General features: G+C 36.5%; 1 protein-coding gene across 7 annotated transcripts in view; it reads left to right on the top strand.

Moving 5' to 3' along the window:
• DPP8 (dipeptidyl peptidase 8) overlaps positions 1–27,993 on the top strand; it is a 54,279-nt gene that overhangs the window by 15,215 nt on the left and 11,071 nt on the right. For 5 of the 7 annotated variants that reach the window (XR_003795855.1, XR_003795856.1, XM_029237594.1 and 2 more), the window contains 12 exons: positions 6,192–6,365; positions 7,185–7,353; positions 10,972–11,082; positions 11,740–11,868; positions 12,448–12,509; positions 14,470–14,570; positions 15,228–15,405; positions 16,299–16,458; positions 19,975–20,054; positions 23,362–23,514; positions 24,005–24,140; positions 25,236–25,381. Coding sequence is in view for 5 of the 7 variants with exons in the window: in XM_029237594.1 (XP_029093427.1) it covers positions 6,192–6,365; positions 7,185–7,353; positions 10,972–11,082; positions 11,740–11,868; positions 12,448–12,509; positions 14,470–14,570; positions 15,228–15,405; positions 16,299–16,458; positions 19,975–20,054; positions 23,362–23,514; positions 24,005–24,140; positions 25,236–25,381 (1,599 nt within the window). In the remaining 2 variants the exon portion in view is untranslated. Of the gene's footprint in view, positions 1–1,747; positions 1,783–6,191; positions 6,366–7,184; positions 7,354–10,971; positions 11,083–11,739; positions 11,869–12,447; positions 12,510–14,469; positions 14,571–15,227; positions 15,406–16,298; positions 16,459–19,974; positions 20,055–23,361; positions 23,515–24,004; positions 24,141–25,235; positions 25,382–27,993 lie in introns of all 7 variants that reach the window. The other 2 variants (XM_029237596.1, XM_029237595.1) reach the window with 2 other exon arrangements.

The raw sequence follows: 27,993 nt of genomic DNA, 5'->3' as shown, positions 1-27,993 counted from the left end.
GGATAAAGCCCACTTGGTTCTAACTTATTATCCTTTTAAATATTGTTGGATTCAATTTGCTAATATTTTGTTTAGATTTTTTAATATCTGTGTTCATGAGGAATATTGGTCTGTAGTGTTCTTTTCTTGAAATTTGTCTGATTTTGGTAATAGTGTTATGCTAGCCACAGAATAAGTTGGGAGTTATTTCCTCCTTTTTAATTTTCTAGAATTTGTTTGGTAGAATTCACCAGTGATGCCATCTGGACCTGTAATTTTCTTTGTGGAAAGGTTTTTAACTACAAATTCAATTTCTTCCTTAGATATAGTGCTATTCATATTATGTATTTCTTTTTGAGAAAACTTTGGTTGTTTGTGTCTATTAAGAAATGTTTCCATTTCATGTAAGTAATCAAATTTATTGGCATAAGTTTCATAATATTCCCTAATCTTTTCAATGTCTGTAAGAATTTTTGGTGTTGTCCCTCTCTTATTCCTGATATTTTGTGTAATTTGTGTCTTCTCCACTCCCAGCCTTTTTTTTTTCTTGATCAGTCTGGCTAAGGGTTTATCAGTTTGGTTTCATTTATTTTTCTCTGTCGTTTTGTTTTTTTCTATTTCATCATTTTATGCTCTAAACTTTATTAATTCTTTTCTTCTGCTTACTTTGGATTTTGTTTGTTCTCCTTTTTCTAGTTTCATAAGGTGGTAGCTGAGGTCACTAGTCTGAGACCTTTCTTCTTTTCTTATATAGGCACTTAATGTCATAAATTTCCCTTTAAGTACCACATTAGCTGTAGCACATACGTTTTGATATGTTGTGTTTCCATTTTCATTTAGTTCAAAATACTTCCTATTTCCCTTTAACCGATAAGTTATTTAGAAGTGTACTATATAGTTTCCAAATATTAGCATATTTTTCATAAATTTGATTTCTAATTTAATTCCACTGTGATCCAAGAACATATTTTGTATGACTTAAATCTTTTCAATTTTTTTAAGTCTTGTTTTATGGCCCTGAATGTAGTCCATCCTTGTATGTATTCTGTGTTCACTTGAAAAGAATATATGTTCTGTTTTTGTTGGGTCTATAAATGACCATTAGGTCAAATTGGTTTATTGTATTGTTAAAGTCTTCTATGTCTTTACTGATTTTCTATTTGTTCTATCAGTTATTGAGAGAGAATGTTGAAATCTCCAACCATAATTATAGATTTGACTGTTTCTCATTGCAGTTCTATTAGTTTTTCCTTTAGTATATATTTTGAAGCTATGTTATTAGGGGTATAAGTGGATAGGATTGTTATATCCTATTCGTAAATCTACTGCTTTCTTAGTTTGAAATGACCTTCTTTATTTCAAGTAATATTCTTTACTCTGAAGTTTACTTTGATGTTAATATAGTCCCTCTAGCTTCCTTTTGATTACTGTTAGCATAGAATAAGCTTTTCCGTTAAAAAAATTTTTTTACTGGCTTTGTTGTGATATAATTCAAATACCATACAATTCACTCAAAGTATACAATTCAATAGTTTTAAAGTGTATTCAAAGGGTTGTGTCACCATCATCACCATCTAATTTTAGAACTTTCTGTCATCTGCAAAAGAAACCCATTAGCAGTCATTCCCCATCCTTTCACCCTCTGTACCCCCAGGCCAAGGCAACCACTAATCTACTTTGAGTCTCTATAGATTTGCCTATTCTGAACATTTCATATAAATGGAATTGTATAATATGTGGGCCTTAATGACTGGTTTCTTTCTCTTAGCACAGTATTTTCTGGATTCATTCACACTATAGCAGGTAATAATGCTTCGTTTATTTTTATGACTGAATAATATTCCATTGTATGGCTAGACTACATCTTATTTATCCATCAGTTTATGGATAAAGTTGGGTTGTTTCAGCTTTGGAGCTTATATGAATAATGCTGCTTTTAACATTCAAATGCAAGATTTTGTATAGATTTGTTTTCAGTTCTCTTGGGTATATATCTAGGAGTGGAATTACTGGGTTATGTGGTAACTCTGTGTTCACATTTTTAAGGAACTACTAAATTGCTTTCCGCAGCAGCTGCATCATTTTACATTCCCACCAGCTATGTATAAGGGTTCTAATTTCCTACATCCTCACCAACACTTGTTGTTTTCCGTCATTTTGATTATAGCCATCGTAACGGATGTGAAGTGATATCTCATTGTTATTTAATTTGCATTTCCCTAATGACCAGTAATGCTGACCATTTTTTCATGTGTTTATGGGCCATTTGTATACCTTCTTTAAAGAAATGTCTGGGGAGGGCTTCCCTGGTGGCGTAGTGGTTAAGAATCCACCTGCCAGTGCAGGGGACACAGGTTCAAGCCCTGGTCCGGGAAGATCCCACATGCCGTGGAGCAGCTAAGCCCGTGCGCCGCAACTACTGAGCCTGCGCTGTAGAACCCGCAAGCCACAACTACTGAGCCCACGTGCCACAACTACTGAAGCCCGCACACTTAGAGCCCATGCTACACAACAAGAGAAGCCACAACAATGAGAAGCCCAAGCACTGCAACGAAGGGTAGCCCCAGCTTGCTGCAACTAGAAGGAAGCCCACATGCAGCAACAAAGACCCAAAGCAGCCAAAAATAAATAAAATTAATTAATTAATTTTTAAAAAAAGAAAAGAAATGTCTGGGGAATTCCCTGGTGATACAGTGGTTAGGACAATGCACTTCCACTGCAGGGAGCCCAGGTTCGATCCCTGCTCGGGGAACTAAGGTCCGGCAAGCTGCATGATGAGGCCTAAAAAAAAAAAAAAAGGTCTGTGCAAGTCCTTTGCCATTTCAAATTGGGTCTTTTTAATGTTGAATTGTAAGAGTTCTTTATGTATTCTAGATACTGGACTTTATTTTCTCCCATTCTGTGGGTTGTCTTTTTATCTTTTTCTTTAATTGCAGTAATCATTAATTTATTAGTAGAAAATCAGCCATAATTACCTTTGGCAAGTATTTAGTACTATAATCATTAATTTAAATCTATACATTTAAACACATTTTGATCTCTCCTTTATCGAGGTAAGACATTTTTGTTACTTACCCTTTTTTCTATTCTTCATTTACCTTACTCTGAAGTTCTTATACCTTCATTTTAAAAAATTGTGGACATAATACACATAAAATGTATCATCTTAACCATTTTTGAGTGTACATTAGTACATCAGTGGCATTAAGTACATTCACATTGTCGCAAGCATCACCACCATCCATCCACAGAACTCTTTTTGTCTTGCAAAACTGGAATACTGTACTCATTAAACAATAACTTCCCATTACCTCTCTGCCAAGCCTCTGGCAACCACCATTCTACTTTCTGTTCCTATGAGTATGACTACTCCAGGTGCCTCATAGAAGTAGAATCATACAGTATTTGTCCTTTTGTGACTGGCTTATTTCACTTAGCATAATGTCCTTAAGGTTTATCCATGTTGTAGCGTATGTCAGAATGCTAAATATTATTCTGTTGTATGTATATACCACATCTTGTTTGTGTATTCATCCATTAATAGACACTTGAATTGCTTCTACCTTTTGGCTATTATAAATAATGCTCCTATGAAGATGGGTATACAAATATCTTTTCATGTCCCTGCTTTCGATTCTTTTAGGTATATACTCAGAGGTGGAATTGCTGGATCATACGATAGTTCCATTTTTATATTTTTGAGGAACTGCCATACTGTTTTCCATGCACCATTTTACATTCACACTAGCAGTGCACAGGAGTTCCAGTTTCTCCACATCCTTGCCAACACTTACTATTTTCTGGCTTTTTGATAGGAGCCATCCTAATGAGTATGAGGTAGTGTCTCATTGTGGTTTGATTTGCTTTTCCCTAATGATTAGTGATATTGAACATCTTTTCATGTACTTATTGGCCATTTGTATATCTTCTTTGGAGAAATGTCTAATCAAGTCTTTTGCCCACTTTGTTAACCAGGTTGTTTGCAGTTTTTGTTGTTTACTTTCTTGATAATGTCCTGTTGTTTGAATAGGGACCACCAAAAGGATATGTCCAAGTCCTAAAAGTGTCTGTGAATGTGATCTTGTTTAGAAATAGGGTCTTTGCAGATGTAATTAAGTATCTCAAGATGAAATAATTCTGGATTTAGGGTGGGCCCTAAATGCAATCATTGATTGCAAACTCTACTGAGTAGAGTTTCCTGTGCTATACAGTAGGTCCTTATTAGTTGTCTGTTTTATATATAGTAGTGTGTATATTTCAATCCCAATCTCCCAGTTTATCCCTTCCCACCTCCCTTACCCCCTGGTCACCATAAGTTTGTTTTCTACATCTGTAACTCTGTTTCTGTTTTGTAGATAAGTTCATTGGTACCCCCTTTTTTTTTAAGATTCCGCATATAAGTGATACCATATGATATTTGCCTTTGACTTAGTTCACTCAGTATAACAATCTTTAGGTCCATCCATGTTGCTGCAAATGGCATTATTTTGTTCTTTTTTATGGCTGAGCAATATTCCATTGTATATATGTACCACATCTTCTTTATCCATTCCTCTGTTGATGGACATTTAGGTTGCTTCCATGTCCTGGCTATTGTAAATAGTGCTGCAGTGAGCACTGGGGTGCATGTATCTTTTCGAATTACGGTTTTTTCCGGATATATAAACTTGGCTACTTTTATTTTTTTTATTTTTTAAATATTTATTTATTTATTTTTTACTTTGGCTGCACTGGGTCTTTGTTGCGACGTACGGATGCGGGCTTAGTTGCCCCACGGCATGTGTGGATCTTAGCTCCCTGATCAGGGATCTAACCTGCGTCCCCTGCATTGGAAGGTGGATTCTTAACCACCGGACCACCAGGGAAGTCCCTGAACTTGGCTACTTTTAAAGTATTAGTCCTTTGGGAGTTCCTTGGCAGTCTGGTGGTTGGGACTCTGCGCTTCCACTGTGGGGGGCCGGTGTTTGATCCCTGGTCAGGGAACTAAGATCCTGCAAGCCATGGCACGGCCAAATAAAATAAAATAACATAACATAACATAAAATAGTGTTAGTCCTTGGTAGCAGAAACCACGTCTGTTTCCCTTATTTACCATTCCTTTATTTATCCCCTTATTTATCATAAAGAACTCTTAGGGAAGATGTGGATGTAAATTTTTAAAACTAGCACTTATTAGATTTATATATATATATATTTTTAAATTTTACATATGTGTCAAATAATATTTTTAGTTTGGGAAGGTCCTTCATCATCAATCATTGATTACAAATATTCTTTGAGGGAGATTTTAACAGATGCTTTAGGTAGGAAAGCAAAAATCAGATTCTGTTCTCAAGTTGTTTTTTTTTTAATCTATTTCTAGTCAGAAATACTGAAAAAAAGTGAAAAACAAAACCATAGCCAAATGAGTAAAAGAGATAGTAACTCATATAAATTTCAAAGAAGAGATCACTGTACACCATAGTGCATCAGGAAACTTTCCTGGCCAATGCTGAATTAGGGCTAAGGTTTTGGGATATCAGTAAAACTTGGATGGATAGAAAGAAAAATGGCCTCGGGCGGGCGGTGGGGGGGGGGGCGGTGATGGAACAAAGGCCAGGAGCAGAACACCGCATATTGGGTTTTACCTCAGTGGTGTGACAAGCCTGACCTAAGGTTTTATTAAAGCAGAATTAGTGGATTAGTGGAAAGGTACTAATGACAGCTGACATTTGAGAACTTTACTCTGTGCCAATCATTGTGCTAAACATTTTACATATTTTTATCTAAGTTAAATTTCACAAAGCTGAAGTAGATGATTTATTACTACTTTGAAAGTGAAGAAAATTACTTTGGAAGAAATTAAACTACTTGCCCAAAGTCAGACCTCTAACGAGAGTCAAAGCCTAGATTCAAACTGCTTGACTTCAGAGTCTGCTCTTAAGTGCATGCAGAACTGCTATATTACATTTAAGTTGTAGAAGATCTTGAATGCCAAGCCAAGGTGATGAGACTTAATTCTTGCTCTCTAAGTATACAGTAATCGTCTAGGGACCCTTTACCAAGAAATTTTTCAGCAGACTTCCTGAAATTAATCTGTTTAAAGTTGCTGGCAAATTTTGGGATCACTCAAAATGTAAACCCAATAATATTGGAGATGCTAGAATTTCAGTGCTAAAAGCAAAAAGCCACCTTTCAGAAGACTGGAATGTGAGACTTTCTTTCTGTATTAGGCAACACTGGACTATGGAATGTATTCTCGAGAAGAAGAACTATTGAGAGAAAGAAAACGAATCGGAACAGTTGGAATTGCTTCTTATGATTATCACCAAGGAAGTGGAACATTTCTGTTTCAAGCTGGTAGTGGAATTTATCACGTAAAAGATGGAGGGCCACAAGGATTTACTGTAAGTTGATGTTACTACTTGATAAATCTGTTTTTGGGTCCTGAAGTTATTTGTGTCCAAATCAGAAAGGTAATTAAACAAACTAAAAAATTCTTTTCACTAATTGTTTACTACTAATTTAGTAGTAATGAAAACAAGAAATATGGGTATTAATTTCCAATTTTAAGAATTAATAATTTTTTCAGTGACATTAGTACACAATTTTTAAAATGCTAAAAACACTTGGTGTGTAGGAAGAATTAGTAAAGGGCATCAGTGCCACTTTTTGAGTAAGTGCTGAGGTGGATTTTCGAAGATAATGATATCACAGGGCAATCCCTCTTTGGTTCCCCTAAAAGCTTGATTCATCTCAGTAAATGGTTTTAAATGTTTGATTTTATTCTAGGCAATTTTAATGTGATATCAGAACTATTCTTCTAATAGAATTGTGATGATTCTAGCTTTCATTACATTTTTATGAGCAAATTATTTTATACTGGTAAAATTAATTAGAAATATTTAATAAGTGAAATAGTCAAATAAGTGTTTAATAAAAGCATGTAACAAACGATAATTACTCTGTTTAAACAGGTTTGGACAACAGAATTTATGAAGTGCTCTTATTTTGTCTTTATTTCTGCTCCTGTTATGCTTATTAATTCATAGAAAAAAAATGAGCCCTTTCTTATAAGTTAAGGCATATGAAAGTACATTTTTCTGGAGAGCAGTTATTATAGTTGATATTATACTTGGGATTAGTATTCGTTTTATAGGAAGGGCGCTGGTAAACAAATATGTATCAGCCTGATACTTGCCTTTAAATGTTGTTTACTTTTCTAGCAACAACCCTTACGGCCCAATTTAGTGGAGACTAGTTGTCCCAACATTCGGATGGATCCAAAATTATGCCCAGCGGATCCAGACTGGATTGCTTTTATACATAGCAATGATATATGGATATCCAACATTGTAACGAGAGAAGAAAGGAGGCTTACGTATGTGCACAACGGTAATTCAAGTTCTTCAAATCTACTTTCCTGAAAAGTATTTTTAAATTTTAATTTGCTTTTGCTTACATTTTCCAATTGAAACTTGCTGGGTGATCTTTATATTTTAAACTTAAATCTTTAAAATGAAAAAAGACAAAAGCACAGTGGATAACTGGTATGTACCACCTATATAATGCTCCCTTGTTTTAAGGGTCATTTTCAGACAGCACAACAGTAGCACCTCTGACCTGGTTGTTCTTTTAGCCTAATAAGACTAGCAGAATTTTCCCCAAAACTGTTCTTTTTTTTTTTTTTTTTTTAATTTGTATTTTTGGTTGTGTAGAGTCTTAGTTGTGGCACACGGGATCTTCGTTGCAGCATGCGGGATCTTTCGTTGCGGTGCTTGGGCTCTTTGTTGCGGTGCACAGGCTTCTCTCTAGTTGTGGCGTGCGGGTTCCCTCTCTAGTTGTGGCGTGCGGGTTCCCTCTCTAGTTATGGTGAGCAGGCTCCAAAGCGCATGGGGTCTGTAGTTTGCGGCTCACGGGCTCAGTTGCCCTGTGGCATGTGGGATCTTAGTTCCCCGACCACGGATCGAACCTGCGTCTCCTGCACTGAAAGGCAGATTCTTTACCACTGGACCACCAGGGAAGTCCCAAAACTGTTCTGATTAAAATAAAATTTAATTTTAAAAATTAATCTTGTTTTTAGGGAAACAAACAGAAAAATCTAGTACACACTATAAGAACTACTTAAAAATTTGTCTCCCCTTTTTGCAGAGCCTGCTTAGTTGTTTTGTCCTAATAGGAAAAATAAAACTTTCTGTATTGTGGAAATTTTTAATTTTTATTGAAGTGACTATAATAATGCTAAGCAGTACTGAAAGCACAGAAAAGATGTGTATGTTTTTCTCCAAAGCTTTTATACAAATGAAAGATGGGAAATAGTGTACTGCTTTTTTTTTTTGAACATGTGAAATAGACCGTTTTTTAAAATTTTTAATTAATTTTTGGAGGGCTGCATTGGATCTTTGTTCCTGTGCACGGGCTTTCTCTAGTTTTAGTGAGCGGGGTCTACTCTTCGCTGCGGTACGCAGGCTTCTCATTGTGGTGGCTTCTCTTGTTGCAGAGCACGGGCTCTAGGCGTGCAGGTTTCAGTAGTCTTGGCTCATGGGCTCTAGAGCGCAGGCTCAGTAGTAGTGGCGCACAGGCTTAGTTGCTCCGCAGCATGTGGGATCTTCCTGGACCAGGGATCGAACCCGTGTCCCCTGCATTGGCAGGTGGATTCTTAACCACTGCGCCACCAGGGAAGCCCTAGATAGAAAGGTAGGTAGAGAGTAAGCAACATCACTCTTACCCCTCTTATTCACAGTAGGTTTCCACGTGAAAGTCCCCTTTGGGGTGGGTGTAGTAGGTTGGCATGTGCATTTGTTTATTCTCTGCCTCCTATAATAGAGGAATTTAAAGGTAACTTAATACCAACCTCTCCTCCCAAAGGACATATCTTATTGGGAGAACAAGATGATACCATTTATTCATCTAATTAATCTTAGTAATTGAGGTCTGTAGTAAGTGATAGGGAGATATAAATGAGCGATACATAGTCTCACATCTAAAGGAGAACAAAATACAAAGCAGTATGGAAGGTATAACTTTGGAGTAGTTGAAAGATCCAAGAAAACTGAGTGCTGGTTTTGGCTATATCATTAATTCCAAAATTCAGAAACTCTGAAAACTGAGGTTAGTTTTCATTAGGTTGGTGCTAAAACTCATTTGGTGGCAAAACCTGACCTGAACTGACCTGAGGATATTTATAATCTTAATCCTACTTAGTGTGCCTATTCCTAAATTTGCTGCAGGAATATTAGTATATTTGATTACAGGGTATTTGATTACCCTGCTGGAGAGTGACATAATTATGTATAGATGTATGAATATGAAAAAATCCCCCTAATTCTGAGTTCGAAACACTTCTGGACTCAAAATTTTTGGATAAGGGGTCATTGGTTCATATTGCACATTTGTTTCAGACAACATACAGAAAATACAGATAAGAGAACATAATACAGTGAAACCTGCCTATAAAATTAAAATCACTGCGAGATATTACTACACACCTGTTAGAACACCAAATGTTGGAGAGGAATTTTCATACATTGCTAGTAAGAGTATAGAATAATACAGATACTTTGGAAAACTATGTGGCAGTTTGTTATAAATTTAAAGATAAATTTTTTACAGTACCCAGCCATTCCAGTCCTAGGTCTTTATTCAAGAGAAAGGAAAACACATGTCCACATAGATTCTTACACAAGAATAATCATAGCATCTTTATTCATAATAGCAACTAGAAGCTGCTCAGATGTCCATTAACAGATGAATGGATAAAAGAACTGTGGTATACAATGAAATACCACTCAGCAACAAACATACTGTGTTTGTTGCTGAGTGTATACTGTATGATTTCACTTACATGAAATTCTGGAATATTCAAAACTAACCTATGGTGATAGAAGTCAGATCAGTGGTTGCTTCTGAGGCAGGAATGGACATTGACTGGGAAGGGGCATGAGAAGACATTCTGGGGTGTTGGAAATATTCTGTGTCTTGATAGCGTGTGGTTATGCAAGTATATGCATTTTTCAGAGTAAACAGTACACTTAAGATTTTGTAAATTATAAAGCAATTCTTTTTAAAAAGGTTGTTCATAGTCTCACTATTTGGAGAGGACCACATTTTGATTTATATCCTGACACTTTAAAAAATATGTATTTGTATTACACTTTTATAAATGGAATCAGTATACATGTCATTTAGTAATATGCTTTTTTTAATTCAAGTATATTGTAAACATTTTCCCATGTCATGAAATCTTACATAATTATGGCTTTGTAGTTTTTCAGATTGATTGACTGATTGATTTCGGCTGCGCCAGGTCTTAGTTGCGGCGTGCAGGCTTCTTAGTTGCAGCATGCCTGTGGGATCTAGTTACCTGACCAGGGCTTAAACCCAGGCTCCCTGCATTAGGAGTGTGGAGCCCTACCCACTGGACCACCAGGGAAATCCCTAGATTTTGTTTTTAAAGCAAGAGTTCCCTTCAGACTATTTGCTGGAAACCTAGGTGTAAAACAGATAAAAGCTCATCTGCTTTGGTTAAATAAGAGTAAGGGGAGGGAGGAGAAATGGTGAATTACATGATCTGTCAGACCCCATTCTCGGTCTAAAGATGTGCTTCTCTGTGCAGGAGAGTAAAAAGTCACCATGACCCTTTACATGTATTCTTTTTCCCATGGTCCTAGCTAAATGGGAAAATAATAACTAACATTTATGGAACACATACTATGGCTCAGGCTTTTTTCTAAGTACTTTATGTAAAATAACTCATTTAATCCTCATAGCAACCATATAAGGTAGGTTCTTATTCCCATTTATAAATGGGTACTGCAGTGGAACGTGATCAGGTGCTTTGCCCAGGGTCAGTCATTTAGTAAATGATGGAACTCAGATTTGAATTCAGTCCATTTAGCTCCACAGTTCACCACTATACTATAGCTGCCTTTCAGAATAAATGGAATCATTCTGCTTTGTACCTATGAAAAGATAGAGAACTTCTGTGATAATTTTGCTTTTATGTTTGTCTAGAGCTAGCCAACATGGAAGAGGATCCAAGATCAGCTGGAGTTGCTACCTTTGTTCTTCAAGAAGAATTTGATAGATATTCCGGTTATTGGTGGTGTCCAGAAGCTGAAACAAGTAAGAGGCTTCAAAATAATATATTACAGGTCAATTAAAGTATTATGAGATTCAACTACCAATTAGTTAACTGCACAGATTCTTAAAATAGATTCTGAAGTGATGAAGATTGGATCCTACCAGTAGTTATTTAGAATATTCAGGCTATATCTCACCGTAATGAGTTCTCATGAAAAACAGGTGTATTGTGGTTCAGTACCCCAAGTCCTTCAACTCTCCTTGCCAGGTTTTCATCTAGAAGCTGGTTGGTGGCAACATTGGTGGCAAAATAAAAAATACCACCCCTTAATGGGAGTTGCTATAAAAAACAGGATTGACTAGAGTCTGCATGAACAGATGGCCAAATTAGTGTATGAATGGATCAGAAAAAAAGAGCACAAATTCCTCCTTTTTCTTGGTGTATTCACAAGGATTTTACTAGCTGAGAAACAGCTCTCTAAAGCAGTAGCTTTCAAACTTTTTGACTGTGATCTGGTTAGAAATTTGTTTTACATTCTAGCTTAATACATTGTACATATACTCTATACATAAAAGGCAGCATGTTTTATGTATAAACTGTTTTTCACTATAGGAGATATAATACTAGAGGGAATGGTCAATTATGATTACTTTCTGGCATAATTCTCCTAAATTTTCAATATTTAATTTCCTTTTAAGCTCCCAGTGGCAGTAAAATTCTTAGAATTCTGTATGAAGAAAATGATGAATCCGAAGTGGAAATTATTCATGTTACGTCCCCTATGTTGGAAACAAGGAGGGCAGATTCATTCCGTTATCCTAAAACAGGTACTGTATTCCATTGGCATTTATATTCACTCATTCCTGCTTTTCAAACAAGATTCTTTCTGCATTCATCCAAAGGTATGGTCAACATGGATATTTTACAGATTTAGTAAGGATGGATTGTTTAAGTGTCTCTGAAGTAGGTTTTTTAATTACAGGCTGATCCTTTTTAATTATTTCAAAGGTGAGGAAGTGCACAAAACTGATTATTTCAAGAAATGAATAAAGAAGTACTTTTGCTAGGAAATAAAGATTTTTAAGGGATTATGTTCTTAATAAATTAGTAATTTTTTCCCATATTGCTATTTAGTGTTTCAATTGTGAAATGATACGAATTCCCCTTCATTACGAACTAACTCTTGATGTTTTTCAGCTTTTTTTTTATAGCCATATTAAAAATTATGAATTGAAAAGGAGTTTTGAGATACTTATGCAATAAAGTCCTGACTATATGCAACATTCCTCATTTGACTAAAGTATTGGTCAAAATGATTGAAATTGAAAATAAAAGGATTGATCTGGCAAAATTCGTTTGAATAATTTTGGATATGCATTACTATTCATTTATGTCTCTTTCTAAAGGCACAGCAAATCCAAAAGTCACTTTTAAGATGTCGGAAATACTGATTGATGCTGAAGGAAGGGTAAGTATAAAATGTTAACTTTTTGTATCATTTGACTAGTCTGTCAGTAGAGATTTTAGATATGCTTTTTTATTTTTTGGACTTGTTGAACTTGCTGAGACATCTACAGATCATGATTTCAGGTTGACCTAATTTTCTACTTTGAAAACTTTCTGCTGGTTCCCAAGATAAGAATATAGGGATATGCATATTTACCACTCCTTTCCAGTATTTTTCCTCTTTGCCTGTGTTAATTCTCCAGATCAGTATTTCTTAAATAGTGGTTACTGACTGGTGAGTCACCTTCTGTGTTGAATAGATGTCTACAGTAGATTAAATATCCCTCATTTCTTTAATACTGCTACTTTCCATTTGGACAGATGCTTATAAGCTAAATGCACACAAAATTAATTTAAAAACAGTCTTCTCTGCTAGACTTTTTTAACAACTTTATTGAAGTATAATTTTATATACACACACACACACACACACACAGTTTAAATATTTATTTATTTATTTGGCTGCACTAAATTTATTTAGTTGTGGCACGTGGGGTCTTCGTTGCCGCGTGCGGGATCTTTTTTAGTCGTGGCATGTGGGATCTAGTTCCCTGACCAGGGATCGAACCTGGGCCCCCTACACTGTGAGTGCAGAGTCTTAACCACTGGACCGCCAGGGAAGTCCCTGAAATATAATTCACATACAATACAATTCACTCATTTAAAGTTTAAAATGGCCTTTAGTATATTCACAGAATTGTGCAGCCATCACCACAGTCAATTTTAGAACATTTTCATTACCCCTGAAAGAAACTCACATCCCTTAATCATCACCCCCAAACCTTTCCATGCCCCACAACCCTGGGCAACCACTAATCTACTTTGTATCTGTGGATTTGCCTATTCTGGACATTTCTTATAAATGAAATCATACAGTATCTAGTTTGAGTTCTTTCACTTAGCATCATGTTTTCAAGCACTAATCATGTTGGCACCACGTAACAGCATTTCACTGCTTTTTATCCCCCAAAAATATTCCATTGTATGGATATACCACATTTTATTTATCCTAGCCATCCTAGTGGATTTGAAGTTGCACCTTACTGTGGTTTTTTTTTTTTGTTTTTTAATTAATTTATTTATTTATTGGCTGTGTTGATTCTTCCTTGCTGCGTGTGGGCTTTTCTCTAGTTGCAGCGAGCAGGGGCCACTCCCCGTTGCGGTGCGTGGGCTTCTCACCGGAGTGGCTTCTCTTGTTGCAGAGCATGGACTCTAGGCGCACAGGCTTCAGTAGTTGCAGCAGTGGGCTCAGTAGTTGTGGCTCACGGGCTTTGTTGCTCTGTGGCATGTGGGATCTTCCCGGACCAGGGCTCGAACCCGTGTCCCCTGCATTGGCAGGCAGACTCTTAACCACCGCGCCACCAAGGAAGCCCCCTTACTGTGGTTTTGATTTACATTTTTCTGATGGCTAATGATGTTGAGCATCTTTTCATGTGCTTATTGGCCATTTGTATATCTTCTTTGGAGAACTGTCTATTCAGATCCTTTGTCCATTTTTTAAAAAGTATATTTAAAATTGTGTTAGACTATTAAGGGAAAAAAGTTTGCTTACTCAGGACCATTTCACTAATATATTACAAAAATAGTATTTTAAGCTAAAATAAAAGGAACTAGAGACTATTAGTTTTCTTAGATACTAGAGTCTATAAAGTGATTAAAATCTGATTTTACCAGTTATTATCAAGAGTTCTGTTAGTATAAACTCACGGGAAAAGACGTTTAGACTATGCTGATTCTTGTAGTTAGAACTTTTCAGTGTAGAGCACCATTATAGGTAACCCATGACTTACTGCTGGTTTTGTTAATCCTGTGTACCTAAGACTGAAAAAGTATGCTGTTAAAGATAGTGATTTAAGTAGACCAATAAGCTAGTTACTTATCTCAGTTTTCTATAACTAGATTCCTTTTTTCTTTTTTAATAGCTTATAGATGTCATAGATAAGGAACTAATTCAGCCTTTTGAGATTCTGTTTGAAGGAGTTGAATATATTGCCAGAGCTGGATGGACTCCAGAGGGAAAATAGTGCGTATGTTAAATTGCCACTTCTTTACAAATAATTTAGGACCCAGAACTGTCTGTGCTGATAGGTTTTCCTTTCTGTTGGAGCTGCCTTCACATGTAAATTTGAAGTGTAGATAGTTCTGCACAAAGAAGTTTTCCTGAACTAAGTGGACTTGTAATCCTATAAGCATAGGTGCATTGCATTTTAATTCTGTCTCTTAGCCAGTCACAGTTTCACAGTGTTATTTGTGGTTAAATTGTATGACTTTTAGGCTCACATATAAGTATGTATTTTTTTAATTGAATAATTAAGCAGAAACATTTGTAGAGCCTTATGTGAGATGATTACATGTAGTCCCCGTGTCTAATGTGGACAGCAGGAGTTTCACGAGGCATTTATCGACATTAAAGGGAGAAAACAATTTCAAAGGCCATCTGTGATTTTGGAAATTTAAAGAAAACTACTTTTAAAAACTCTACTCAAGCTTAACTTTTAAGTGTAGAATAAGCTAATACTTTTAATTAGCCGTTTGTAAGTGATAATTTAACATATACTAAAGCAATACTTTCATTGTGATTATAGAAATAACTGATGGGTGCTAGGGGAAAGATTAGCGGAATATTCATTTTCTGAAGAGTGTGCTTTATTTTGTGCTTTTCTTTTGTTTATTTAAATAGTGCGTGGACTATCCTACTAGATCGCTCCCAAACTCGCCTACAGATAGTGTTGATCTCACCTGAATTATTTATCCCAGTAGAAGATGATGCCATGGAAAGACAGAGACTCATCGAGTCAGTACCTGACTCTGTGACGCCACTGATTATCTATGAAGAAACAACAGACATCTGGATAAATGTATGCATGTTTTCTTGTACTTGGTTTGAATATTTTCTCAGAATGCTAAAGCAAATGAAGCTCGATAGCAAACTATCAAAATGAATTTTTTGAGTTCAAAGTAACCTTGAATGTTATTTGCTTAGTTTGAACATTTTCAGATTGGAATGTTGGTTCCAGAATGGGTAATGGTTTGTACATAAAAGGTAGATGCCACTGAAATGACATCTCCCTGGCTGCAGAATTGCCCTTGTTTCTGGACACATCAGATAATGAAAACACAGCCTCATTAGTGCCTCTGAGAGGACCACAAGAATCCTGTCTAGAAAAGACTTTCTCTTTTAACTCTTTTAAGTTGGCAAACTATACCAAAATATAACAGTTTGGGATTGAATTTTTCATTTTCCAGTTTAGTGGAAAAAACTTAAACAAGATACAAAATAAATAAAGCCAGCTCACTCCCTGGCTGAATATAGGCTTCATATGATTCACCTAAAACAGATGAACATCTGTTTTCCCTTGAACTGTTAGAATATTTCTCTCTGGAAAAGAAAAGTAAAAGACATTTTTCCTCATCACTTCTGTAATAAGATTTATATCATTAAACAAACTTCGTGCCGTGTTTCAAAGAATTTCAGAGATGGTGAGTAAGAAACAGCTTTTGGTCATATTTTTCTTTTTTCTCCATTTGGAAACATTTATTTCTCAATAGATGAAGTCTTTGACTAAAGTAAGAGAAACGTGAAAGGCCTAGGCAAAATCTCTAATTGTACATATACCATACACCCTAGCCTGACAGTTATTTATATTTCAGAGTATGTTTATCAAGTAATTCTTCTTTCTCTGGCTTAATTGAATTGTTTATGTAGTATTTTCATTAATGTGTATAGTAAATTAAGCTATTCATTTTACAGATCCATGACATCTTTCATGTTTTTCCCCAAAGTCATGAAGATGAAATTGAATTTATTTTTGCCTCTGAATGCAAAACAGGTTTTCGTCATTTATATAAAATCACATCCATTTTAAAGGAGAGCAAATACAAACGATCCAGTGGCGGGCTGCCTGCCCCAAGTAAGAAATCCTTTTTTATTTAAAAAGGGGAAAACGTTGGGGGCAGAAGGTGGGAGGGGCAGGGTAATGTAATGTCTTTTTTGTGTACTTTATAAGCATAGGACAAAGTTCTTGATGGATACATAATAAACTATTAATAGTGGGTAATCTCTGGGTATTGGGATTATTTACTTTTACTTTCTGTTTTTGCCTTAACTATACATTTTGTTTAGAGTGAGCTCATATAATTTTTAGATTAAAAAAGCTAGTTTTAAAATGTTACAAAGTTATTAGATATTTGTGCATACTAGATTTTTTTTATACTGTCTGCATGTACACTGAAGTTGATTTATAGGCATAGCTCTTCAGATTGATATAATTATGTTTCCCAAAGTGAAATTAAATATTATGTCAACTGAAGTTAGTTTCTTTTTAAAAAGTGATGGTTTTCCTTCTGGGAAATGTAATACAGAATGTGTAAGCCTAGGAAAAATGAAATGGTACATTGAATACTCCTGTGTTTTTAAAAAATTGAGTTATGGTTTTCTACTTTAATAATATAGAGTTTGTTTTGGAATAGTAGGCATTTAATGATGTTATGTTACATGCTTTACTGCCATTTGTAACTTAACAGACTCAACATAGCCATTTTTTAAAAACTGTAGTAAAATATACAAACCAAAATTTATCATTTTAACTTTTAAGTATGCGTTTTCATGGCATTAAGTGTATTCATATTGTTCTGCAACCATCACCACCATCCATCTCCAGAACTTTTTTCATTTTCCAAAACTGAAACTATCCAATAAATAATACCCGATTTAGTGGAAAATAAGTAACTTCTCATTCCTTCCTCCCCTCAGCCCCTGGCAACCACTTTCTGTCTCTATTAATTTGACTACTCTAGATACCTCATATAAGTGGAATCATACAGGTCTGTCCTTTTATGACTGGCTTATTTCATTTAGCATAGTGTCTTCAAGGTTCAGCCAGGTTGTAGCATGTGTCAAAATGTCCTTCCTTTTTAAGGTTGAATAATATTCCATTGTATACAGAAACACATTTTGTTTATCCATTCACCTATCCATGAACAGATGGGTTACTTCTACCTTTTGACTGTTGTGAATAATGCTGTAATGAGCATGGGTGGACAGACATCTGTTTCAGACCCTGCTTTCGATTCTTTTGGGTATATACCCAGAAGCGAAATTGCTGGATATGGTAACTCTTTTTGTAATTTTTTAAGGAACCACCATACTCTTTTCCATAGCAGCTGCACCTTAGTACATTCCCATTAGAAGTGCACAGAAGTTCAAATTTCTCCACATCTTCGCTAACACTTGTTATTTTCTGGGTGTAGTTTTTTTTGTTTGTTTTGGTTTCGTTTTTGTTTTGTGGGGGTTTTTTGCTAAGAGCCATCCTAGTGGGTGTGAAACGGTATGTCATTGTGCTTTTGATTTGCATTTTCCTAATGATTAGTAACATTATCATGTTGCTTAGCCATTTGTATATCTTCTTTAGAGAAATGTCTATTTGAATCCTCTGCCGACTTTTTAGTGGGTTGTTTGTTTTTTCAACATGGCCTTTTTTTAATATATATATAAATTTATTTATTTATTTTTGGCTGCGTTGGGTCTTCATTGCTGCGTGCAGGCTTTCTCTAGTTGCGGTGAGCAAGGGCTACTCTTCCTTGCAGTGCGCGGGCTTCTTACTGCAGTGGCTTCTCTTGTTGCAGAGCACAGGCTCTAGGCATGTGGGCTAAAGTAGTTGGGGCATGCGGGCTCAGTAGTTGTGGCTCATGGGCTCTAGTAGTTGTGGCGCACAGGCTTAGTTGCTCCGTGGCACGTGGGATCTTCCCGGACCAGGGCTCGAACCCATGTCCCCTGCATTGGCAGGTGGATTCTTAACCACTGCACCACCAGGGAAGCCCTCAACATGGTCTTTTAAATATCATTCTTACTTGGGAAACAGTGAGCTACATCTTAGGACAGCAAAGTAAATACTGCCTATGACTTTGCTTCTTCTCTTAGCCTAATTGTTTTTTAATCAGACAGGAGCTTATATATCCAAGATTGAGATTTCTTCCCTAAGAGCCTTAGTTTAACTTGGCCCTTAGCATGAAATTGCCCTTACCAGTTCCTCTGTTGTTCAGAAATTAAATCTACTTATGGAATTCTGGAAAGTTTAGTGATGAAGACTGGTCAAAGAGCTTGAACAGTAGTTAATTAACTAAAGCAGCATTCTTGGGACAGTGATAAAAAGATGATAACTTAAAATTTTATGCTCCTGTTGAAGAATAAGAACTGTCACCTTAGCTAACATTCTTCTCAGAACACCTAGCTTCTTTTCCCTCTCAGTGTCTGTTTCTGGGCCCCTCAGTTTGTCTACCTCTTCTTTCCGTTTTCCTCCTTTATACTTAGTCTTTCTTGCTCCAGATCGTCCTCCTTTTCTTGATGTCCATTTTATTTTCTTCTTCCCTCCTTTCTTCCATGAGTGTCTATAATGTGTAACAATTAGTATTTTTTTTAAATATTTATTTGGTTGCACTGGGTCTTAATTGCGGCAGGTGGGCTCCTTAGTTGTGGCATGCATGTGGGATCTGGTTCCCTGAGCAGGGATCAAACCCGGACCCCCTACATTGGGAGCACGGAGTCTTAACCACTGCGCCGCTAAGGAAGTCCCAATTAGTATTTATTATATGTTAAATAATATTTATTTTCTGGTGATAAAATTTAAAGTACTAAGTTGAATTTTTGTATCTAAGAAAAAGAAAAGGAGTCTATTTTTTTTTAACTTGAGTAGGACCCTACTTAAGATCCTGTATCATTTCACCATCTGAGCTTGTCCTCAGCTGTCACTCCCCAGAGCCAGAGCTGGTAGCAGCTAGGCATAGAGCAGTGGTTCCATTTTTTTAACCTTCTCCTTATGCCACTGAGAAAGCCTCATCTACCAAGACAGAATCTTATTAAGATAAATGAGACATGTTGGTATGGACTATGGTAATACCCAATTTGTTTTTGGCAAATGAAAAACAGTTGTATTAAAATTTTCCTTTCTGGCTTCTTAGGTAGTTTGTTGCATTTCTGGAAGAAATGCCTTATTGACCCATTAGATTTTTTTATCTTTCTAACCAAGGGTCTAGGAATGCAAGTGCTTTTGAGTTCTTTTCTGTCTTTGCCGTAACAATCTATTTTGCTGTTTTCACTTTATTTACATGGATTATTCCATTATTATTTTGAAGACTCATAACTTGGAATTTTTTTTAACTTTAGACGTTATTATAAGGTGAAATTCACATAACATTAACCATTTTAAAGTGAACATTTAAAATGAACTGTGGCATTTAGTACATTTACAGAGTTGTGCAACTACCTACCACCTCTATCTAGTTCCAAAACATTTTCATTACTCCAGACATAACTTTGAATTTTTCAGTGGTAACTTTTTGGAAAAAAGAGTTTAGAATACTAGTTTTCATTGTTTCATTTGCTTGTAGTCTGGTGTAGAGTGCTGAATTATGATTATGTTTATCTTCAGGTGATTTCAAGTGCCCTGTCAAAGAGGAAATAGCAATTACCAGCGGTGAATGGGAAGTTCTTGGCCGGCATGGATCTAATGTATGTTCTTTTATTCTACTGATATATTTAGTCAACATCAGCTGTGTGTATGCAGTACTAAAAATCAGTAGTGCAACTTCCTATGACCCCAGTATTTTGAAAATATTTTTAGGGCCTAAAAGAACCCAGTTTGTTGGAAAAGAAAGAGTCTTAGTTTAAATTATAAATCTTACCCATTTTATAACCCTAGTATTAGATGTAACTAAAGGTCACCATTTTCAGATACAGTGTTGCTACTTAATAAGGAAAGGGCTGGTCCATGCTTTTCGAGTCTAGCAAAAGTGAGTTATGATATAGTTTGAAAATTATTTCTAAATCTCTTATAGACTACTTGTGTCATTTCTACATTAGAAAATGCATTTACTACTTCTGAAGTAGTGATGCTGTTTCATTCACCTGTTTATCTTATCTCACAAATTTGAAGTTTCATCTACCACCTGCAGAATTTGATGAACATTTATACAGAGCGTAGATTGATAAGGAAGAGGAGGAAAATCCACCCTCTGTTTCACTCTTGGCATATGGCTTTCTGTAGTAATTCAATGAATTCTAATTTTATTTCTTTTGCCTTTTATAGTACCTTGTGTTTGTTTCAACTTTCAGTTAGGTGGTCAGTTTCATGAGATCTCTAAGAAAGCCATCCTTTATGTGTGATACGTACAGTTAAGTTGATGTATGCTACCAGGATTTAGTGAAGGCCTGTGATTTCCTCAAATTGATTCGGAGATTTACTGAAGGATTATATATACTGGCTACTATAGAAGTCACTCGTAGTCCCCAAGGTGATTAAGGAGAAAGAATGAAGATCCAGGTCCCAGGTTTGTTTTTGTTGGTAAAAACTTTAGAATATAATAGGCGACCTTTAAAGTCTTGTTTCCACTGAGAGTGTCACATGACCTTTTGGTTATATATTCAATATATTTTTTTCTCTTTGGGGACGTTGGATGTTATTGTCACCTGAGAAAAATCTTACAGTGTAATTCTAAGTTCTGATAATAAAAATTTACACTAATGTAAACTTCATGCTGTGTAATGGTTGGACAATACTAAGGGAATCCCCAAACTTGTATTTATGCAGATCTGAACCTTATTTGGGCAACCTAAGTGTCTTTCTACTACTTGCCATAATGTACATCAATTTTCTTCTTTATGTCATGCTTATTTATGTGATGTGGTTGTGTCTCTCTTTCTTACTCTTCTATTTTCTGTCTATTCTTGCTTTACTTTTTTTAAGTTACCTTTCCCTTCTTTACTTTTGCCAGTGACCTGTTCACACCCAAAGATTTCTAATGACCGTAATTGAGTAAATCTTTGAGGCTTTTAAACCCATGTGCCCCTTAGGGTTCTCAAAGTGTGTTTTCTGGACCACAGAGGATCAGCATCACCTGGGAACTTTTTAGAACTACAAATTCTTGGCCCCCCCTCGCCCCCCAGACCTCCTGAATCAAAAAGTCTGGGGGTGGGACCCAGCAATTTGTTTCACAAGCCCCTCAGGTGATTCTGATATTCATGTGACGATGAAACCCTCAGGTGTTTCATGTAAAGTTGCTACATGAAACAAAGAAAAGGGGAGTGAGGAATTAACCAGTTATTTATGCAGTTTTGAGAGGCCTGACTTCCAACTGCTAGGTCAAGAGCAGAACCAGTCCTGACGTTTTGCACAGATTAACACATACCTGTGAAGCTTCATGAATGTTTGTTCTGCCACTTCCTATCCTTTGTATTCTTTCTGTCTATGTCATATAGGTCTACTTAATGTCAACTGTGTTTATTTCTCTATCCATGCATGCTAAGAAAATGTTTATAATGACTAAGAGGAAGCTTCTTGGAGAAAATGTGGCATTTAAAAATACTTGCTTTTAGAAATGTACTTGAGTTTTCTTTGCTGTATAAAACAGTTTGAATTTTCTTTAATAAATTTATTTATTTTATTTATTTATTTTTGGCTGTGTTGGGTTTTCGTTGCTGCACGCGGGCTTTCTCTAGTTGCGGTGAGCGGGGGCTACTGTTTGTTGGGGTGCACAGGCTTCTCACTGCAGTGCCTTCTCTTGTTGCGGAGCACGGGCTCTAGGCGCGCGGGCTCAGTAGTTGTGGCTCGCGGGCTCTAGAACGCAGGCTCAGTAGTTGTGGCGCACAGGCTTAGTTGCTACACGGCATATGGGATCTTCCTGGACCGGGGATCGAACCCGTGTCCCCTGAATTAGCAAGCAGATTCTTTTTTTTTTGACTTTATTTTTTTTAACATCTTTATTGGAGTATAATTGCTTTACAATGGTGTGTTAGTTTCTGCCTTATAACAAAGTGAATCAGCTATACACATACCTATATCCCCATATGTCTTCCCTCTTGCGTCTCCCTCCCACCCTCCCTATCCCACCCCTCTAGGTGGTCACAAAGCACCGAGCTGATCTCCCTGTGCTATGTGGCTGCTTCCCACTAGCTATCTATTTTGCATTTGGTAGTGTATATATGTCAGTGCCACTCTCTCACTTCATCCCAGCTTACCCTTCCCCCCTCCCTGTGTCCTCAAGTCTGTTCTCTACGTCTGCGTCTCTATTCCTGTCCTGGCAGGTGATTCTTAACCACTGCGCCACCATGGAAGCCCACACAGTTTGAATTTTATTAAACATCATTTGAGTAGGCTGCTAGAAGATTTTGAAAAGGAACAATAAAAGCCGTTTATTTAGAATCTTACTGTAATTTAGGAAGAATATTAAGTGAATTCAGCTATGAGTATACTTGCAGTTATTTTGAGTTCTGAATGAAGGCTTAAAAGATCCTTCATACTTATTTATAAACTATACCAGTATTGAAACTGATTGAGTGATTGAGTTCAGTTATTCCCCAACCCAATAGATAAGAAATTTTTACAAATTTGTACAAAAAACAAAAGAAGCACTGCCTAAGATAATGCTGCACTGAGAAATAGGATGCTAAAATTAAACTCTTTTAAGTGTGCATGAATGGTTGACCTGAGCTGTAATGTAGGTATTTTTTTCTCTGTAAAGGATTGTCATTTTAATGAAATAATTTTTGTATTTTAAGAAAAGTACACATTCTAACCATATAGGAAACTACCAGTAGCATGCAACTTGGGCATCCTTTTACCTTCTGGACAGGATCTATTCTTAGCTATAAGACATGAGCAAAACCAACTCAAGCTTATTAACATTGGAGACAGATTTTTAAAAGAGGCACAAGGCAAAGGGTGGCTCAAATGATTTGAATAAAATTGGATATTGTTTGTTAACTTACTGGTCTTGCCAAGGTCATACTAGCACTGATTTTTTTGTTGTTATTTTGACAGATCCAGGTTGATGAAGTCAGAAAGCTGGTATATTTTGAAGGCACCAAAGACTCTCCTTTAGAACATCACCTGTACGTGGTCAGTTATGTAAATCCTGGAGAGGTGACAAGGCTGACCGACCGTGGCTATTCCCACTCTTGCTGCATCAGCCGGGTATTAAGTCCCTGTTTGAAAAGGGTTTCCTGTCATATAAAAAACCCTCTATTCGGGCTTCCCTGGTGGCGCAGTGGTTGAGAGTCCGCCTGCCGATGCAGGGGACACGGGTTCGTGCCCCGGTCCGGGAAGATCCCACATGCCGTGGAGCGGCTGGGCCCATGAGCCATGGCCCCTGAGCCTGCGCGTCCGGAGCCTGCACATCCGGAGCCTGTGCTCCGCAACGGGAGAGGCCACAACAGTGAGAGGCCCACATACCGCAAAAAAAAAAACCAAAAAAAAACCCTCTATTCATGTAATACTCCTTTTCAGTAATGTGAAAATTGGTGAAGTTGGCCTGCAAAAACCTTATACTTAACTTTAGAATTGTATATGTGTATAAATGGTCAGACTCTTACCATACTCCAGCTGTAGCATCAGTGCACATGTAGCAACAGATAACCTTTTTTACTTTTCCCTGGGGAAAAGTAATTGTTTTTCCTTTCTCTAGCATTGTGACTTCTTTATAAGTAAGTATAGTAACCAGAAGAATCCACACTGTGTGTCCCTTTACAAGCTCTCAAGTCCTGAAGATGACCCAACCTGCAAAACAAAGGAATTTTGGGCCACCATTTTGGATTCAGCAGGTACTCATTTCCCTGAGCCTGATCTTAAGTAGGATTAGTACATTAGGGCACTAAACCTGTGTCATATGTCCACATTTCCTGAACAGAGTCTTCCCATCTCTTATCACCACCTGTCCCTGAGCTGCTGGGTTCCTGATTGATCCCACCCCTCCTAGTCTATCAATTATCAAATAAGACTGGTTACCTCCTACTCCAGGCAGGAGCAAGTCTGGAAGACCTTTTTGAAAATAAGATTAAAATAGTCAAGATACCAGCTAGGAAGTGATTTATTCACATGTTTGGATGAGTTCCCAGATAAACAACTGAATTTGAAGATAATATATACTGAACTAGTAAGACTCTTGGGAAGGGAAGCTGCAGCTTTAAGGAATACCCAGCTGGTCACTTTCTTAAACTTCTACAGTACTTGTAATGGCCATCTTAATAAAAGAACACTCATTCTGTATGGGAGTGAAGAGCACTGTGAATTACCTATTTTTAAAATGCTTGATTTCTTAAACATGAAGAATGGACTAATTTTTTATATCTTTTAATTCATTTTGTCCCCAAATCCTTTTTTCCTGTTAGGTATTTTCACTCATAAATACCTCCTAAGGGATTAAGAAATTAGTGCAAATCCACAAGGTATAAGTATGTTCTGATGTCCACAATCAGGATTTGTAATATGGTGATGATCTCTGCTTAAACTGTAACATCATCCAGTATACACAGATTTAGTATAGGTCTGTATCGCTTTGGAAAACCAATTGATTAAGTTAATTTGTGGTTTCAGTTTCCCATCAGGTATATGGCTTAACCATCAATAAGTTACACAAACCGAGCACAAAGTATTTGTGTTCTGCATGTAAATACCTCCTGGGCTCCAAGGATTATTCATAATACTTTGTGTCGCCTTCTCAAGTGGATAATTTGATATGTTCATTAGATTTCCTTTTTTAAAGATAACTTTGTGCTTGATTTCTTGCTTATCATCTGAAGGGGGGGATGGTTAGTTATTTGTGTATAGGGTGGTGGGTTTATGGTATCTTTTCCTTGCTCTCACATTGCTGAGCTCCCATAAGAACTCCTTTTACAGACTGTGTTACCTCCTCTCAGGTCCTCTTCCTGACTATACCCCTCCAGAAATTTTTTCTTTTGAAAGCACTACTGGATTTACATTGTATGGGATGCTATACAAACCTCATGATCTACAACCTGGAAAGAAATACCCAACTGTGCTGTTTATATATGGTGGTCCTCAGGTGGGCATATTTATATACATATATGTGTGTGTGTGTGTTTTTTCATTTTCTTTTTTTTAGGTGATTTGTTTTTTAAATGTCTGGTCAATTGTTTAAGTTAAGATTTGAACATTGCTGAGCCTCTGCTATTATTGACTCTGGCTTATGCTCTAATTATCCAATTTAGGAGTTCAGGAAGCTGGGTTTTGTTAGATAGCTAACTCGAAAATCAGTGTCAATTTCTTCTTTTTTCTTTTGGCCACACCATGCGGTTTGTGGGATCTTAGTTCCCCGACTAGGGATCAAACCCAGGCCCTCGCCAGTGAAAGCACAGAGTCTTAACCACTGGACCGCCAAGGGAATTCCCTCAATGTCAGTTTCTTAATTTACAGTGAGGACTATAACTGTCATGGAGAATGTAGTATATCAGTAGGTAAATATGTTGTTTTGTAGGTAGAGAACTTGTTTTGGAAATGATTTTAAATAATTAAATGTCTTGGTAAATAAAGAGTCTTAACAGATATTTTTGAAAGCCTTGGTAGCCTAATGAATTCCATCTCTTCATTCTAAGGCCACATCTCTCAAGAAAGCTGTAATACTTTTATCAGCTAGTTAAGGCAACTGCTATACTACTATTCAGCACTGTAAGAAGTTTACACCTTGATTTTCTTGTTTCCACCTTAAGTATTAGCATGTGAATATTAAGCAAATTTTACTGTCAGAGTAAAGTATTTTGGATAGGTGAATTGGTAAATTGGTAATTTTTTTAATGTTTAATCTTGGTTATATATCTTACATTGAGACCCTGTAGAAATTAGAATATAATTACAATGTTTTTCTAATGGAACTCTCTTGGACTCAGTAAATATCCTTTATAATTATACCCAGTTATTCAGATCTGGAAATGTATCTAAATGTAAAGTTATCCAAAAAATAAAAGTAACTACATAAGCCATAACATCTCAGCAATAACTGTCATATATCAAGTTAAATCACTTTGCCATTGTTTAGTGTGTTTTACAAACAAAACGTGATTCACATTTGTATAATTGTCATCTACACATAAATTATGAAAGAATTAAATTAGACTTCTCTTAAAAACTTTGAACTAAATCTTTGTAAATTTTAAAAAAGGTGTAATACAGGGCTTCCGTGGTGGCACAGTGGTTGAGGGTCCGCCTGCCGATGCAGGGGACACGGGTTTGTGCCCCCGTCCGGGAGGATCCCACATGCCGCGGAGCGGCTAGGCCCGTGAGCCATGGCCGCTGAGCCTGCGCGTCCAGAGCCTGTGCTCCGCAACGGGAGAGGCAACAACAGTGAGAGGCCCATGTACTGCAAAATAAATAAAAATAAATAAAAAGTGTAATACAAAGAAATTCAGGAGAGAAATTACAGGACACGCTCAGAAACTTTACGTGTTTTGTTATATTATTTTGATATTATGACTAAGTAAGAAGGGTGTTTCTCCTTCCCAATGAAGAAATGATATATAAGATATGTGGAAAACACACTATAAAAACTAGCTGGTTATTTATATTTTTAATACTAAAGGACTCCTTATATTAGTAATTAAGTTTAAAAAGTCTAAGCCATATGAAAAGGTAGTATCACTAAGCATTAGGGAAATGCAAATCAAAACCACAATGAGATACCACCTCACACCCCTTAGGATAGCTATTGTCAAAAAAAAAAGGAAAATAATAAATGTTGGTGAGGGTGTAGAAAAATTGGAACTCTAATATGTTGCTGATGGGAATGTAAAATGATGCAGCTGCTATGGAAAACAATATGGCAGTACTTCAAAAAGTTAAACATAGAATTTTAATCTGATCCAGCAATTCCATCTCAGGATGTATACCCCAAAGAATTCAAAGCAAAAACTCAAACAGATACTTGTACACCAGTGTTGATTGCAACATTATTCACAATAGCCAAAAGGTGGAAGCAACCCCAGTGTCCGTTGATAGATGAATGGGTAAACAAAATGTGGTATGTAGAGGAATATTATGCAGCCTTTTAAAAAAAAAAGGAAATTCTGACTCATACTACAGCATGGATGAACATTGAGCTCACTATGCTAAGTAAAATAAGCCAGGCACAGAAGGATAAATATTATATTTTTCCCCTTGTATGAGGTACCTAGAAGAAGTAAATTCATAGAGACAGAAAGTAGAATAGAGGTTGTCAGGGACTGGGGAGGGATAGGGAATTATTGTTTAATAGGTTTGAAGTTTCTGTTTGGGATGATGAAAAAGTTCTGGAAGTGGATAGTGATGATGGTTGCACAGCAGTGTGAATGTACTTAATACCACTGAATTATATACACTTAAAATGGTTAAAATGCATGTTTTACCATAATAAAGTCCTCACCATGCAGTAAAAACAAAATTCTTTAATTGTTTGGAGTACTTTATGAATACAACTGCATTTTTTTGCACTTATAGAACAGTTTCTTTCTCAAAGTGTTCTTTGGAAGCATTCAAATTTGGTGAGGCCACAGGAGAATCTGCTATTCAGTTTGCAGGGAGATTTCCCCATAAGACTTTGCATGATAGAATGCATTTGGCACTTCAACCCACTGGGAGGTCATTCATCCTTGTGTTTGATGACCATGTGGATTAGTTACGGAGAGG

The sequence above is a fragment of the Monodon monoceros genome, unplaced genomic scaffold, assembly GCF_005190385.1.
Source record: "Monodon monoceros isolate NGI ecotype Baffin Bay Population unplaced genomic scaffold, NGI_Narwhal_1 Super_Scaffold_21, whole genome shotgun sequence".
In the NCBI taxonomy this organism is placed as follows: domain Eukaryota; kingdom Metazoa; phylum Chordata; class Mammalia; order Artiodactyla; family Monodontidae; genus Monodon; species Monodon monoceros.
The sequence above is the reverse complement of the archived record's forward strand: the minus strand, read 5'-3'. Positions and strand labels throughout refer to the sequence as shown.